Below are 16,768 nucleotides of genomic sequence, written 5' to 3'. Positions count from 1 at the left end.
CTCCCACATGCGGCTGCGGGTTTCCCTAGGATCGAGTTTAAAGAGCGACAGCAGAGGCAGCTGTCCAGCCTCCAGAGTTCAGACTCAGTATCACCATCCCAAATCAGCTCCATCCATCACCTAGGCAGACAGCCTTCCTGAGCCCAGGTCTTCTTCCGCTGCCTGAGCAGGGCTTTGCTTTCCTCCCATAGCACCTGAAGCAGGGTCCTTATCTAGCCGCCTTGGGCTTGGTAGAGTGGCTAGGGTACTGAGTATTCAGGGTACGGCAGAGTTCAATTTGTATCTCTGAACTTGTTGGCTTAACCAACAAGTAGTGACTTGACAATTATGGAAGACCCTCTACAGGTGTATCTGGCAGAAACCTATGGCAAATGATCTATTCAAGGTCCTTCAGGGTCTACCGAGGTCATTTTAGACTGTGCTGCGAAATTCTCTCATGACCTCCAAATCCACCCAATTTTCTCTATCGCTTCTTCCTCTCTATAGCTTCTATCGCCGACCGTGGCAAAAGCTCCCGGGGTAAGGATGACTAGACTCACACTTTGTCTCATGTGGTTAAATGAAGCTCCGGTGAAAGGGAAACCAGAAAACCCTTTGCCCGACTAAAGAATTTCTACATTCGGGAGAAGGGAGAGATCCTTCGGCAAGAGGTACAGGCTAAGGTAAACTGGTGCGCGTGTGTGAAAAAAACTAAAGTGGCCTTCGTATTGTCCTTAACTCTCTTCTGCTGCCTGCCCCATAAAATGTGCCCTTCTTCCTGCACAGCAGCTGCTGGGTCCGAGAGGGTTCGGGCCTCTTTAAACTCAAAGGAAAGCAGCATGAAGGTGCCCTCATGTGGCGCAGTGGTGGTGGAGCAAGGGGCGGAGAGGGTTAGATGCTGCATCCCACTGCAGGTCATGGCTGAGGACTGGGAGGCAAACCTTGCAAGCCACCCTGTAGGGGCAGTTCTCTCCCAGGCCCAGAGGAGGCGAGATCACCCGCACTAATTTGTACATATCCTTATACGGGATCCTGCCGCTGTAAAGAAAGCACAGGTGGGTTAATAAGATATTAGAGAGGGTGGGGATGAGATGATGGCTTCTCCCTGCAGGGACTGCCCAAAAGAGGGACAAGCAGCTTGTTGGTGTTTGACAGAATTAGGCCAGAACAATAAGCCCCAGAGAACTACCACCTTGCCAAACTACTGTCACAATATCCTTGGGAAATCAGAGTCCATCTAGTATCAAAAGGAGCTACCTAATGCCTACAGTGCCCAGAGATATCTTTGTGGCTCACATCTGGCCTGAGTAGCCCCAGCCCTAGCTAGACTTCTAAGAGCAAAAAAGACAACCAGTGTGTTTCTGACCGCCGTCCAGAGCAGATGTCAGGTTGCCCACATGGGGACTATCAAACTGTCTGCTTTCACACTCACACTGATTATAGTAAGTTACCCACGACCACCTGTCAGGGACAGTCAGCATCTTTTTGTAGGTTGTGAGAGAAAAATTTCCCACTAAGCTCATTAGCAAGAAACAGCATTTCCATGAGAGAATTTGACAAGGCTTTGGATCTCTGTGTGACAGATTATCCTGAGTTCAGCTTGGGTAAGCTCTGCCCCATTCCACAGGAGCCTGCTGAGATCCATGTCCACAAAGCACTGTGGGTGGAAGCCCTAGAAACATTCCCCTGCAGCTCCATTCCCGCCACTCAAGATCCAGAGTTGATCCTGCAGAATTCTATGAACACTGCCACCTTTCCTTTTTTTTTTTTTTTTTTCTTTAGAACCTTGTCTTCCAGGAACCTTCTAGAGACTTCTGGCTTCTCATAGAAAGAGAAAAATTTGACACAGGATTACTTTCTGATGGGTAAAACATCTGTCAGGAACCAAAACAATGAAGCCACCGTAGGGTCTGAAGTTGCATCCTGGACCAGGCCAGGGTTTCTCATAGAAACCATGAGCACATTATCTCCATCTGAGCATCCTTTGGAGCAATCATCAAAGCTAATATTTTTTTCCAACTCCACTCCTTCTAGCCTCTTCCTGACTTGGTGCTGATTTCTCCTGGATTCTTCCAGGCCATAGCACATCAGTATGTCCCAGTGTCTCATCATTTAACAGGATGGAAGGTAGACATGTGTCGACTTTTTTTTGCTTCTTAGAGTGCTCACAAGTGACCATAGGCTAATGTCTTCTTCTACAACCTGTTGCCAGTTGCTCTTATGAAGACTTTAACTTGAGTACTTTTGTTGATTTCTTCTCAATAACCTTATTCTACCAAGGAGGCCAATTAAATTGTAACCAGAACAAGTATTCTCTAAACATTCAAAATGACAGAAGGGGTTCCCCTTTGTCTTTTTGTTGAGTTCATGTGACCAAGTCTTATGATTAGTCCTGGTGGAGCTTCTTCTCAGGAACTGAAATGGAGGAGAAGGATGTTTAACACACTTGGCATTTGGATCCACAGACGACATGAAACCAAAGGAAGCCGTAGTTCCGGGATCCAGGGTTGCCTGCATGAGGCCAGGTGAGCAACGCTCTTTTTTGATAGCCAATAGTGTTTCTTCAGTCACGTGAGTGATGAGGCATCCAGCATCAAGACCATCTATGCTTTACAGATGGTGAATCTCCTTATTCCCAAATGGCATTCACAGACCATTTCTGTCAATTACCCTAACAGTAGTTAGTGTACATGAGATAGTAACGTGCTCACAAACACAATCCAGGCTAGGCAGGTATCATTACCATCACTTGGTAGCTGGTTACATAACTTGTCCAAAGTGAGAGAACGGATAAGATGCAGGCCTACCATCGCTGTCCTCTAAGACACTGCCAGTTGAATACTAAAACCTTCTGCTGGAGATTGAGTTCAGCAAGGAAAATTTATTGCTTAGCCACTGTACCAGGGAAAGGATTTACATAACTCTGTGCCCTAGCTCGTTACTACAGAGGAGAAAGGAATTCTAATTCACCCAACCACCCTGAAAACAGTTAACCCAGGCAGAGCAGCCTCACAAGTTGGTAGATTTGGGGAAGAATTGCACATTAGGAAGGGAGTGTCAGGTGGAAGCAACATGGTCCCCTCCTGGGAAGGGTGGTGTTTCCTGGAGTATAAGAGGGGACCAGAGTGGGTAGACTGGTGAGTGAAGACCCGGAAGCTAAGTTGACCTGGGTCAGCCAAGCTTTTCAGTCACAGAATGTCTTCCTGTCCTCAACAGCAAGGGCTGAACCACTATTTTTCTGCAACAGGGGTCAGAAGACTTTTTGTAACAGTGGAGTTTTTTGACAATACTTTAATAGTAAACATTTTGAGCTGGAGGATCATACCACCTTTATTACAATTATTCCCTCTAGGGCAAGAACAGCCATAGATGATAGATTAAACGAATGGCTGTAACCGTGCCTCTATAAAACTGTATTTGTTAAAGCAGTGAGCTAAACTTAATTGACAGGTGGTGATTTGCTGACCCCTGCTCTAAAGTCTAAATGTCACATCACATCAGAACTACTGGACAGCGGAAGTCAGTCCTGCCAGCTCCTGCCTTTAACTCAGTTCCAGGTGATAGAACCCCACAAGTGTAGCGGGTAACACTTGGAAGAACCACTTGTTTGACTATTTGAAATATAATATCAGAGTTTTATTCAACCATATCTGCTGAGAGTAATGAGGAGGAAAAACACTAATACCACTAACCATGGTGGCCTGATAGGTCCCATTGGCCCAGAAACCCCTAACCCAGCCCCTGGTAACTCATAGCAACAAAAGGAGGTTGGAAGATACCCTGGCTATGAAGTCAGTCTGGGGTATAATGAGATAGGCAAACAAAGGTACAGCCTGCCATAGAAGCCCAGGAAGAAAAAGATTTTGGTGAATGGTTTAATACCAGTGCCTCTTCCGTGAGCTACAACCCAGAGGTGTTTCCTTCCCTTTCATAACAGGCAAATATTTGAGCAACTCCAATCGAGAAGCCCTGATCTCTAGGTGGCCAAGAGGCCTACGCACCATGCTGCTCTGTCATATTCTGCCCAGACACGGACAAACTCATCCAAGTGGTGAGGCCCCAGGATAGAGGAATCTCGAGTCAGGTACTCAAAGTTATCCATGATGACAGCCACAAACAGGTTGAGCATCTGTAGGGCAAGGAGAAGAGTTAGGAGAAACTAGATAGAGCCAAGAGATCTCGCTGAATGCAACTCGTTTTCCTGATTCGCACTGCACATTGCATTGTGTGGGCTTTAACGACTTCATTTTTCTGTGCCACTTCTCATTTGCACAATACTCCATTCCCTTTTATTACCTGTTTGATTTATTTAATTGTTCTTGTGGAAGCAGAGAATAACCGTCTCAACGTTCTTACAGGCTAGAGAAAGTCAAGGCCAGAGAGCAGCATTCCTTCTCCAGTGTCCATTCCTCATGCTGCTTCACAAAAAGGGTCTACAAAGAGTACTGTGAGAGCACTAGAAATAAAGAATATGTGAAGCTGACTGTTCACGGCCCGTTGTCCTCTGTGCTTGCTTAGTCGATCTTTACTATGTACCCAGAACCTGCCAAACACACTGACTCAGGTGCTGGCTCGCGAGTTTACAAAGTGCTTGTCCAGAGCTACATCCCTATGCCTAGCACAGTGACAAAACACAGTAGCCCTTTACTAGGACTTGTTACAGGAATACTCTTAAAGAGGTAACTAGTGTTTAGAAAAAGACAGTGATACATCAGAAATGGGAAAATGTTGCAAATCATCACAGCCATGAAAGCAGTGGCCGTAGAGACAGAACAGCGTATCAAGGGCATTTCTGGTACCTAAAAACCACGGAGAAGTCATTTGATTCTTGAACTGAAGCAGGAGGAAGCAGGTTATATTTATCAGATCACAGAAGCACAGAGAGGCAGAGGAGACAGCATGAATGTGCACAGACATATGTAGGAGCAGGGACAGTCTGGGGGTCTGTAAGGAGAGCAGGGCCAAGTGCCAGATCACAAAAGCATCATGTCACCATGCTACAGTTGAAACCAAGACCGCCAGCTAGCCAGATATTCTTGTATGCTGTTTGAGCTATTTCATCAGATCTGCTATTTCAACACCCAAACAGTCACGGATACTAGAAGTATCAGCAAGCATGGCTGAGTTCCAAGGAAGCTTTGTTTATGGATCTGAGAATTTGAATTTCATATAATTTCCGTAAGCCATGAAAATACTATCCATCTTTTCTTTGTCTCTCCCTCATCTAAGAATATAAAAATCATACTTCATAGACCATACAAAAATCAGGTGCAAATCAAATTGGCCCATGGGCTATAGCATCTCATGATCTGTAGTCTGGACTATTCTATAAGCATCAAGAACTACTAATGGTGGTTAAACAAAGAGGAGCCAAGAGATATTTGTCTATACAAATAACCTTGGTAGTGGTCAAGAAGGTAGGTGGGAGTACACGGTGAGACTCTTGGGCCAAACCATTCACAAGGACAGTAATAAAGACAGGGATTGACCAGAGTCATCAGTTCCATCATGTTCCTAGTGTGCCATTGATTGATTCCTAGTACAGGCCCTTGCCTATCCCTATTACTGTAGTCCAGTGGGCACTATCCTGTGACCTAAGCTTCTCCCAGTCATGGAATCCTATATTTCCTTAGTTCACAATGAGTGGGAAATCAACAAAAGCCCATGAAAGGGCATTGGGTAAAATATGTGATCCTCTCTCTGTGTTATTCTTGAACATGAGAAGATATAATGTCCAGAGTTAATGCTACAGCTACCTGGTAACCATTAGATGGGGTATTTGACGAAGACGCTCACATGGGGGAAAAGACTGATGAATACAGAAAGCTGTAAAAGGAAAATGAAATTTGTCCTGGAGATGCCGCCTGAGCCCCATATTAAGGTTTGCTTAAGCCTGCCTTGTCCCAGGACACTCCAGTGGTAGGTACTCATAAAACCCCATTTTGTTTAGGCTATATCTATTTGGGCTTTCTTTCACTTAAAATTCAAGATTCCTACCTGATGGAACAATTGGTTGTGGGAATGAGAAAATAAGTCTCTGTTGTAGATTCCTAGGTTAAATGGCTGGGCTCATGGACTTGCTAGGTATGTAAGCAAGGCCTCCAGGATACAGAGACAATCTACAGGAGGTAAAGTTGCAATATAGTCTTTGCTACATGGAGAGGGCTGGGTATATCCTAACTGCACAGACCCCTTTCCCTCTGCCGACGATACATATGGATGACTGGAGGTTGGCTTTTATTCTCTTAGCATTAGGGTGAAGGACATTCCTTAGATGATACAAGAATGAGGCATTGTCAGGCCATCATAACAAACATGACAGCTTCCTCCAGACTTCACTGCCATGAAAGCAACATCTCTCTGGTTAAGATGCTGTTTTTTGAGAATTGCTGTTTCATACAGTGGAACTCAATACAGGCTTCTCTGCCACTGAGATTTGAGCCACAATGATTTTATTCAATCGCTTCCTGGATTATGAATGTCTTCCATGTTTTACACATTTTTTTAATACTCCTTCTGAGCACTTATTATTAGTGTTCATAATAACTATTAGCACTGCTATTGCCTCGTAATTGTGCAGCCTTTAACAGTGTGCTGTGTGTGTTAACAGCTATTGTCTCTTTTTATGCTTGCTCTAACCCTTTGTGAGGAAGTTTGAATTACTATCGGCTCTTTGAGAAAATAAATGTTTCTGATTCATAACCGCATTCTGAGCTCCCAGCACATGGCCAGTCTCACCAAAGGGCATCAGAAATCTCTGTCAAGTGGTCAGCTTGAGCTGAGGAGTGTGTGACTTGCCCAAGGTCACAGAGACGGGCTTATGTAGGGCTGAGACTTGAAGGCAGGTCATCTCACACTGAATATAGCCTTATTAAAAATAACATTAATGTGAATTATGTAGCACCCTCCAGCTCAAGATTCTAAAAGTACCATTACAGCCTCCAATTAATTTTCCAGTTTTATCTCTGGTTTCTTTTAAATATTTATCATCAAACACTTAAACTATATAAGATAAAAATTGAGAGGTCTATGTGCCCCTCTTTCGGTTTCCAGTTTGTCTTTATCAATGATTGTTAATTGCCTGTGTGCTGGTTTCTTATTTACTGGAAGCTACATAGAGACCGTGTCTTGCTAACAGTTCTACCACGGTGCTGGGTCAGTGCCAGTCATTAGTAGCTACTTGATAGAAGCGGGCTGAAGGGGTGAATGCATAAACCTAAGGTTCCTTTCATCATACATTGTGCTTTCTGATTTGTAAACAGTTCTGTGTTCTTTTTCATTGGAAAAGGTTTAATACCCATAGAAAAGAAGTATACTGAAATATATGTATTATCTCTCTGTGCGTATATCACTGCTGTCAAGTCAAGTGTGAGTTGCATGTGTATACTATGACTCCACGTGTGTCTCTGTGAGTGCATGAATGCTATACACAGGGAGGCCTTATTCCTTTGAGACAGGGTTTCTCACTGAGTCTGGAGCTAGGTTTGTGGCCAGAAAGCCTAATGATCCCCTGTATGCTCCTCACACAGCACTGAGGAGCATAGAACTGAGGTTATAGGTGCCTGTGCAGCCACACCCAATGTTTTACATGGCTTCTGGGAATCTAGTCTCAGATTCTCATGCTTGCACAGCCATTACCCACTGAGCCATCTCTCCAGCCCTATCAAGGCATGCTGATACCATTTTAAAGAGGCTATACAAGGGGAAATGTCTTAGCCAAGGCTATATGGGAACAAAGCCAAAACCAAAAAGGGGGCTCCCCAAGCTTCCAGTTAGTTCACTCCCTACATTAACCTATGTGCCGGGCTTAACAGGCTATCTGCAGGCTCCTCGGTGACACTGGAATGCTGAATTGTCAGACTGTCTTAAAGACAGAAATGCCTGGGCATGAGACAGTTAAGTTACTTTCCAGTGTACAGTAGTAGCATTGACCACTTTTGAGCAGCAGCATTATTTTGGTTTTCAGTTGCTTTGTACAGCCAGTGGCCTTTGCAGTGAAGTTGAGCTGAGGGACAAAAGGGCAGCCAGAAGGACCACAGTAACCTTTTTATTGTTCTGGTGCCACCTTGTGTATTTATCCCATATTTCATGGCTAATCTGATGTGCAGGGAAGACATTTCTGGAGGCTTTCTGCAAAAGAAGGAACTAAGAGGGCATTTCAGGCCTCTCACCACTTCCCTACGTGGGAATGTTCTACATGTACAACTCAATAGTCACTAACACCCAAAGCAATCGTGTTTTCACACCATCAAGCTGCCAGCTGCCATCCAATTCAATGGCACCACAGTCAGGAGAGAATCACATCAGTTACACCGTATGTGATCATCATTCGCCTATTATTAACCCTATAAGCTGCTATTTTCAAAGCACCAGTCTATAAACAGTTAAAAGCAAAGTCTCCCAAACAGACATAAGCCTTCGCTATTAAATAAACTGCACAAGACACAAAAAAAGACAGGAGTTACCCCGGTAACCCCAGAGTCGACAGGAAGCTTGGTGCACGGTTCCTACATTCAAGTCCTCATCTTGTCTCTCAAAGACTCTCCCACTGAAGCAGCAAAGACCTCAACCAATGAGTCACCCATCCGAGGATTCTGAGGAGCACACCTTGACCCCAAAGGGCAATGATCTGTCCCACAGTTTGGAGTGTAAGCGTGTATGTGAGAGAGCAGAAATGTGAGGGAGGAAAGGGAGACAGAACAGTCACAGACACGGCAGGAGCCCCCCAACCCCACCCATTTATCAGGAGTGCCAGGCAGGCACACCTCAAATGAGGGCCCACTGTTGCTCACCAGGAAGGAGCAGAAGAAGATGAAGGAGACAAAGTACACGTAGGCCAGGTCAGTGCCACAGCGCTCGCTCTCGTTCTGCCCTGAGGGTGCGGTGGTATCGGGCTCACAGCCCTTCTCGCCGAGACACGACAGCATTATCTCCTGCCACGCCTCCCCTGTGGCACTCCTGAGCACAAAAAGCCATCTTTGTTAGAAGAAGTCTTCATGTTCTAACCCACCCTTGGGCCTCTTTTCCCTTCATACATAGAACCTATGGGCTTCCTTCTTAACCCTTTGGGACCTTTTAGCATTTTCCATATGGAGATGCAGAATGCCAACAAGGTGCCTCTCTTCTTCTTCCTCCCCATCTACTTTTTCATCTGTTGAGGGGCTAATCTGATAGGAGTGAGATAGTGATTGAACCCCAAGACTCCACATAAACACAGCCATTCGAGGTTCCGGGTTTGAAATTGTTCCTGTCAGAAGCTATGTACATCTCCCCTTCCAGAATCCTAGAGAACAAGTTGAAATGGACAAATTAACTACCTAGTTAAAGGTATTGATGAAACTTTCTAAATCATGGAGAAGCCAGTTAAGACATAGTCTCCTTCCACTGCATATCCTAATAGGATCAGCGGAGCAGAACTAAGAGACCAAGAGGCCAGTCAACTGCCTCCTTCCAGGTGCTTCTCCCCATGAAGACCACAAGATCTTCATCTTGGACAAACGGTTCATCCAGATACCTGAAGAGCAGCATGAGGGACCCAAAGAAACTCCGGAAGTTGTTGTGCCGGTTGATGTGACTCTCCTCATCTAACTTTATGTTTCCAAATACCTAAAGGGAGATAACAGAAATCAATGAGCTGTACTGAGCTGTGTCACGTTTCCAGCGCATGGCCATTAGCTACACAAGCAGGGTAGGTAAAGTGACGTGTATGACTTTTTAATGGCAGCCTCTGAAATAGATAACTCAGAGTAATAGAGCTGGGAGACACTATGTTCTTGGCCTGATATGAAGACTAATTACATTCCCCAGTGCTCCAGTACAGCAGAGAGGACTACTGCTAGCAATGTCCAAGCATTAGATAAAATGAAAAACTTTTAAGGTCATTCTACATAAACCTAGTTTCTCATATGCCTAATTAGAGATGCTGTTAGGTTCCACGGTACCCATGCAATCTACCAAAGACATTGCTCTACAACAAGAGGACAGAGAAAGAGTTACTCCTCTTTTCCTATATCTGATATCCATGAAGGGGAATATCAGTATTTGTCAAAGATGTTATGGTTTGAGCAGAAGCTATCTTTCAATATGCAAGCAGATCAGATCATGGAAGTACAACTGTACATTCCTTAGATATGTTTTTATTTAGAGATCCAAGTCTCAGAAGTTTGTTGTTAATCTCCAGCCAGTGGAAACGAACACACATACATCTGTACACATACACCAACTGACACGAATCTCACCAACAGAGATCACTTAGGTGTAAGCTAAAAGCAAGGTCTAGGTGACAGGATAGATAAAGGATAATTGGACACATGAAAAAGGGCTGGAGACACAGCCTGAACATATATACATGAGGTCTTAGTTTCAGTCCAGAGCTCTAGAAAGAAAGAAAAATAAAAGAAAGGAGGGAGTAGGGGAATAGAGAAAGAAAAAAGAAAACAGGTAGTCCTGCCTAGAGGAACAATGTTGACTACTGACATTCATATGGAAAGAAGCAACACTCAGCAATCTTCATCCATATACAGGGGATAGACTCGGATAAATACTCCAAGGTGCTTCAATGAGAAGGGTGCACCCTTTCCTTCCACCTGTGCTTCAAAGGTCAGGACTGATCCAAATTGGTGCTGGTACAACTGACTGCTGCCAGGGTCACTCTGCTGGCCCTCTGAGACGATTTCCAGCCTGCATTTGGTATGCTTCGGTTTATTCGATGTATGATAAATGGAACACATTTCCTCCTAACAGTTTCGAGAATGTGCAATTGAGGAACAATCTCTGCCCCCAGCTATTTTGCTCAAGTAACTCCCACTGACACCTGCTTTGGGAATTTGTTCTCGGTGCTGTTTTTTCAAAACCCAAATACTACTTGTCTTCAGGGAGAACGGAGGTGGCAAGTCAGGCAGCAGAAGAAAGAAGAAAAAGAGCAGATAAGAGGAGAACTCAAGAGACACGTGACTAACAATCTCACAGAAGCAACCAAATCTTTTTTTTTTTGTCCTGCATACTTCATGTCATATATCCTTCACCAGTTCAAGTTTTCTTCTCTTCATTCCGTCAGCTGGAATCTGTCATCTGTGCCTGTCTATCACACCTGCACAGTTCACAGGGCTTTTTCACCCTAGGACCCTCATGGGAACATCATTACTTGTCCTGGGTTTGACTTTTTTCAAATACGTCCATGAAGTGGTCGGAGAATGCACTATGATTTTGTACATAGTAATTGTCAAAAAAAAAAAAAAAAAAGGCACAGCTACTCTGAATATTTTCTAAGATAACTTTCAAGCCCTAAATATTTATTTTGGAGGTGGTGCACCTTAAAATTTCTTTGCATATTTTTTATGTCCTCCCAGCCTATTATCACCCACATCAAAGACTAATAAAGAGAAAGAAGAGTTGCTTCCGAAAGTTGCAGGACAGTACAAGCTTACATCTCTTTCCATGTAGAATTGCAGAACTAGAAGGTTCTGCTTGTGTTTAGCTCACTTTTCTCTATGAGTAGAGGAATTAGGGCCCAGTGGAGTTGGTAATTTAACCAAGTTCACACAGCTGGGCAGCCACAGAGCCAAGGCGACAGCATTACTTCTCACAACGTGTTGCCAGAAAATTCTTCCTGTACATGATGAGTTACTCCTTTGTTCTGCAAAGATGTCTTCTGAGAAGACTCTGAAAGTCCAGAATGGTTTATCCACAACCTTTCTGCTACCTGTTGGCCCTTCTGTTTTGCGATGACAATGCTGGCCAGAGCCTCTCTTGTAACACGCTCGGGTGTGTGACTGAACGGCACAGCATTCAGTCTCTGTGATGGGCCAAGGTGGGAACCGCCACCTGATGCATGTCACACTAGCAATGGCATTCCTGTCTCTGTGGAATGGTGCTGGGAGGTTTTAGACAGAGGGCTAAACGTGGTAACATTAGAGTTATTGTGGATATTACAATTTATAACGGAGCAGTTCCCAGGTCCCACTGAAAAGTGAAATACTTGGATTTGTTTGTCTGATGGGATGTGGAAGGCACAGAGTTAAGCATGTGAGTTGTATGGCAGCACAGCTGGATCTCAATATCAGCTCTTTAGCTAATTATCTGAGAGTCTGAACAAGGTGAAGGGCTACTTAACCCTGTTAAATATCAGTGGAAACAATGAAACTCAACTGGCTAACTCCTGATTATGCTAATCATATACCTTGTCCTTTTCTCTGTATTGTGTATGTGTATGTTTGCATATAGATATACATTAAACACCATGTCTGGCATACCAAATTAACTAAAGTGAATGGCAAACAGCATTGTCAGCATCAGTATGGATATTATCAGTAGAATTAGAGATGGTATATCATTTTGCTTGAAGATGAAAGGAGTCAGAGCTATTTTGTCATACAGAAATTTAGGCATACACAATTTAATTAAACCAACTTTCTATTTTCAGCTTGAGAATAGGAAGTTTGGAGGGAGTTGGTTAGGATCTTGAGTTATCAAATGAGCGTTAAACTCATTGCCTCTGTGGCAATTCTGTTTCTAATGCTACTGATATCATTTTATATCTCTACTGAAAGACCCTTGGAGAAGGAAAACCAGAGCCTCTCAAGCAGCCTTACATATTTTGATGCTGGACATCCTCCTGTGGTTTAGGAGAACAATACTCCCTGGTCGTAGAGTTGGAGGAAGAGTGAGCACAAGAAGGCAGGAGAGAGGAGCAAAGAGAAGAGGCCTTTCAGAAAGAACCTTGATGTGGGAAAGTCTTCTGTTTGTGTTGATTTCATTCATTAATAAAGAAATTGCCTTGGCCCATTTAATAGGCCAGCCCTTAGGTGGGTGGAGTAGACAGAACAGGAAGAAGGAAGTGAGGTAGATGCCTTGGGCAATCGCCATACCTCTCCTCTCCCAGACGGACGCAGGTTAAGATCTCTCCTGGTAAGCCACCTCTTGTGGTGCTACACAGATTACTAAATATGGGTTAATCAAAATGTGGGAGTTAGCCAGTAAGAGGCTAGAGTTAATGGGCCAGGCAGTGTTTAAATGAATACAGTTTGTGTGCTGTTATTTCGGGTGTAAAGCTAGCTGTGTGGGATCTGGGCGGGATGAAATGCAGCCCGCAGCTCCCCACTACAGAACCTAGGGAAGGCTACTGCTCAGGAAGCTTGGAACCTGAAGCCGTAGCTCCAGATGGAGAGACCTCTGAGAAGGCGTCCAGACTGCAGGGGACTGTCAGCCAAAGTTCTTGGTGGGAGTAGGGCAGGGTTGGCCATGCAGACTTTAAGTCAGAAGGAAGCCTGCCTTAGACAAACAAAGCCTGTGTACCCCATCAGATACATTAAGAGGGTGTATGCTCATTATTTATGGAAATAGTTCATCTACTTCCATAACTGCCCGGCTTAGCCTTCTTTTATGCTCAAGTCCAAGTAACAGAGATCAAGAGAAACAATTAAGCCTTACTTAGTTACAATAGTGAATCCCTCCCTGGGAGAACAATGGTGCCATTTTACCTTAGTTCTATTGTAGCCACAGAAGCCCAGCTACTCCTAAGTCAGCAGCATGATTGGAAAACCTCAGATGATGCCCCCAGAGATCCTGAATCCCTAGGGAACCCGCAGCTCATGTAAATTCCCAAGGTCATAATACAGTAAGACTTCAGAGAGGCCTCTTAGTCAAGCAGAACCGTACAAAACATCTGCAAACCCGCCAGAGACAATCCAGGCAGCTGCTGCCCCATCAGGACCACTGGTGTGCCCACTCACCTGCATCCCGATGATGGCATAGATGAAGAAAAGCATGGCGATCAGAAGGCAGACATAGGGGAGAGCCTATAAAGGGAAGCAAGAGAGAAGAATTAACCCAGGAGAGCACTGCTCCTGCAGGCACTGGTGGGGCAGGAACTCTTGTCCTGAGGCCATTTCAATTAGGACTGGCACTCTGCTGCTTAGGGCTGTTCTGTTTGGAGCAGTCTTTCTTTCTTTCTTTCTTTCTTTCTTTCTTTCTTTCTTTCTTTCTTTCTTTCTTTCTTTCTTTTTTTAAATGCCTAAGTTTTCTGATAGATCTGTGACCCCTGTCTCCAAAGAGAGTTAGCAAAACTGTCTGGGCTTGAGAGACATTTTACTTGACATGCAGAAGATTAATAATCCTAGCAACTGTGACCCAAATTAAATAAGAAGAATTTAGGTTGGGCTTCAAGACCTTGGCATTTGTCCCTCCCCCTCCTACCCCTAATGTAGAACTCATAGTGGGAAATTTGGAGGCAAAGATAAATAACTGGGGTCCCTCGTTATCCATTCCCAGAAGTAGCTTATTTTCTGAAGAAACACTATTTTTCTATAGTGTTTAATCTTTTTAATATTTTATTGTATTCATATATAAGTTGCCCCAAAGCTACTAAGAGCCATATGAAGCTGTAATGAAGCCACATGTGACAAAAATTTAAAAATCCATATTGTGCATGCTTACTGACACTTTAGGATCAGAGCAGTTCAGTATGGGAGTAGAAAGCAAGGATCTGCCTTTGATATTCTAGGACATGGGCAGGCACAGGGCAGTTGGGATTGGGAATAGGATGAGGTCAATACAGTCGGGTGGTGACCCCAGAACTGGCATGGATTTCCCTTTTCTTTACCATTCAGTAAGTGCCCCAGCAGCCAGTACTACTGTGAGTCTCTGTCTTGTCATGAGTGTACACACCAAAGTCCCAAGGGACCAGCCAACGGCTTTCAGATGACTGGACAGGGCAGAGCTTATCAGCAGAGTTAACAGAATGAAGAGCCCCAAGAGGGACGATTTACAACTTGAATAGAGGATAAATCCAAATGCAACTGAAAGCTGACAGAGAGGCCTCTCTTCAATAAAGCGCTGACTCTCAAGATCTCAGGAAAGGAATAGCTGCCTTTTCACGAGGATTGGCATAGGGGTAGGGCCTGGAGGGCTGCCCTCTTCTACCCATTCGGCTTGGCTGTGTTCTACCTTCTCCACCCAAAGCCTCCAGGCACAGATCATCTTCCTACTCTCAGCTTTAGAGAGAAAACCAGAGTCCATCTGTTCTCCCTTCTTTTAAAAGACTATTTTTATTTGTGTGTATATATGTGTGCCTGCGTAAGTTTATATGCACCATATATGTGCAGGTTCCTGTGAAGGCCGGAGGATGTTGGATCCCTTGGAACTGGAGTTAAGGTGGTTGTGAGCCACCCCATGTGATTGCTAGGATTGAAACCTGGGTCCTCTGCAAGAGAAGTAGGTGTTTTAAATCCAGTGCCATCTCCTAGCCCCCTTTCTCCTTTCTTGTTACAAACGTACATTCTAAAACAAAATAAAGAGAAGGGAAGGATGAAATTCTGAACAGGGCCTGAGACAGAACTGGATGAAGCTCACAGTTGGGTCTGAGTAGGAAAAGGCAATGCCAGAGTTTTACATTGGGCATCTCTCTCTTTGTATTTGCCTGAGTGGCCTTTTCGTTTTGTTGTTAAGCAGTCTGCTTTTGTCCTGTATCCCAGAGCTGTCCCGAAGAGGAAACATCCATCCATAACACAGCACCACTGGGCTTCCGTTTCACCTGCCTTCCCATCTCTACCGTACTCACTAAATACGCCAACCATTTGGCTGTCAGCTCTTAACACCGCTTCCTTTCCTTCCTTTAACTCGAATAGGACAATGTCGTAGAGACTCGGTGACCGTGAACACACGACAGGATGACACACATTTCTTAGACTCGCTAACAACTGAAGCTTGATGGGCAGTCCTCTTAAAGTAAAAAAATAAAATAAAAACAGCCTTAAAAGCAGCTTGTCTTTCTAATCCTAAATATGAACTCACCTGAGGCTCAGAGGACAGATTCTTAAGGTTTCAAATTTCTCCTTTGTCATCTAACTCTGGTAAACTAGAGTTCACTGAGGTGAGGCCTCTGTGGCAATAAGCCTGGCAAACAATTGGCTCTTGATAGGGTAGAAAAGGCAAGGCTATACCTTGGAGCCTGAACATCCTTACAACCGGTCTCCCATCTCAACTCCAATGATTCAGATAAGGAAGTAAATCAATAAGGAAGATATGGGACAAACTCCCTTTCCAAGTGATGACATGCCATGATTTTAGTGCCCTGTACTCTAATTAAATATATAAGAAGGAAGACAACTTGGTAAATTTATGGTTTGTCACTTTTGAGTCACTTTATCAAATTTATTTTTAATTCATTAATAAAAACTTTGTTTACAAGAAAAGAAATGCACTCAAGCCTTGGAATACCCCAAAGACATCTAATGTGTGCTATTTGTTGAACACCTTTCTTGACTATTGCTACCACTGCATAGTTATCAGGCATCAACTTTTATGTACCTAGACTTATACATAATCCCATGAGAATGCTTAAGAGAAATATAATAACTGGACCAAACATTCCTAACTTTTGTAGGACATGTGTGTGCCATCAGCACACCATACATTCAGTAGTTCAGGAGATGCCCAGGTGAAGGTGGGAGGACTGCACATGAATCTTTTTAAGAAGTACAAGTAGAAAAAGTCCTCTGAAAAGACTCTCCCATGAGATGCAAACACTGATGACATCTGACGATGGGAGGCCGGCCTAGGTGTTTGTTTTGTTTTTAGTGTGATGCCCCATTCTTTTAATCCAAGAACTCAATATGCACAGTCTGGAGAATTACATGTTCAAAACCAGCTGAATTACATAGCAAGCTCTAGACCCAAAACAGATGTTGTAAGAATAGCCATACCCCCAATAAAACCCCAATAAAATAAGTACATCTTTAGAAACATATAAAAGTAATGTTACCTTCAAAATACTAATTTTTATACTTACATT

At 43.9% G+C, this 16,768-nt stretch overlaps 1 protein-coding gene across 3 annotated transcripts in view; it reads right to left on the bottom strand.

Annotated features, from left to right (window-relative positions):
- Positions 1 to 16,768, bottom strand: part of Cacna1e (calcium voltage-gated channel subunit alpha1 E) — a 306,022-nt gene that overhangs the window by 15,865 nt on the left and 273,389 nt on the right. For all 3 annotated transcript variants that reach the window (XM_038349010.1, XM_038349011.1, XM_038349012.1), the window contains 4 exons: positions 13,710 to 13,775; positions 9,494 to 9,585; positions 8,772 to 8,937; positions 3,981 to 4,108 (listed from right to left, as the gene is read on the bottom strand). In XM_038349010.1, the coding sequence (XP_038204938.1) occupies positions 3,981 to 4,108; positions 8,772 to 8,937; positions 9,494 to 9,585; positions 13,710 to 13,775 (452 nt within the window). The remainder of the gene's footprint in view (positions 1 to 3,980; positions 4,109 to 8,771; positions 8,938 to 9,493; positions 9,586 to 13,709; positions 13,776 to 16,768) is intronic.

Source organism: Arvicola amphibius, chromosome 12 (assembly GCF_903992535.2).
Source record: "Arvicola amphibius chromosome 12, mArvAmp1.2, whole genome shotgun sequence".
Lineage (NCBI taxonomy): Eukaryota > Metazoa > Chordata > Mammalia > Rodentia > Cricetidae > Arvicola > Arvicola amphibius.
Note: the sequence above shows the minus strand (reverse complement) of the source record. Positions and strands in the feature narration are given on the sequence as shown.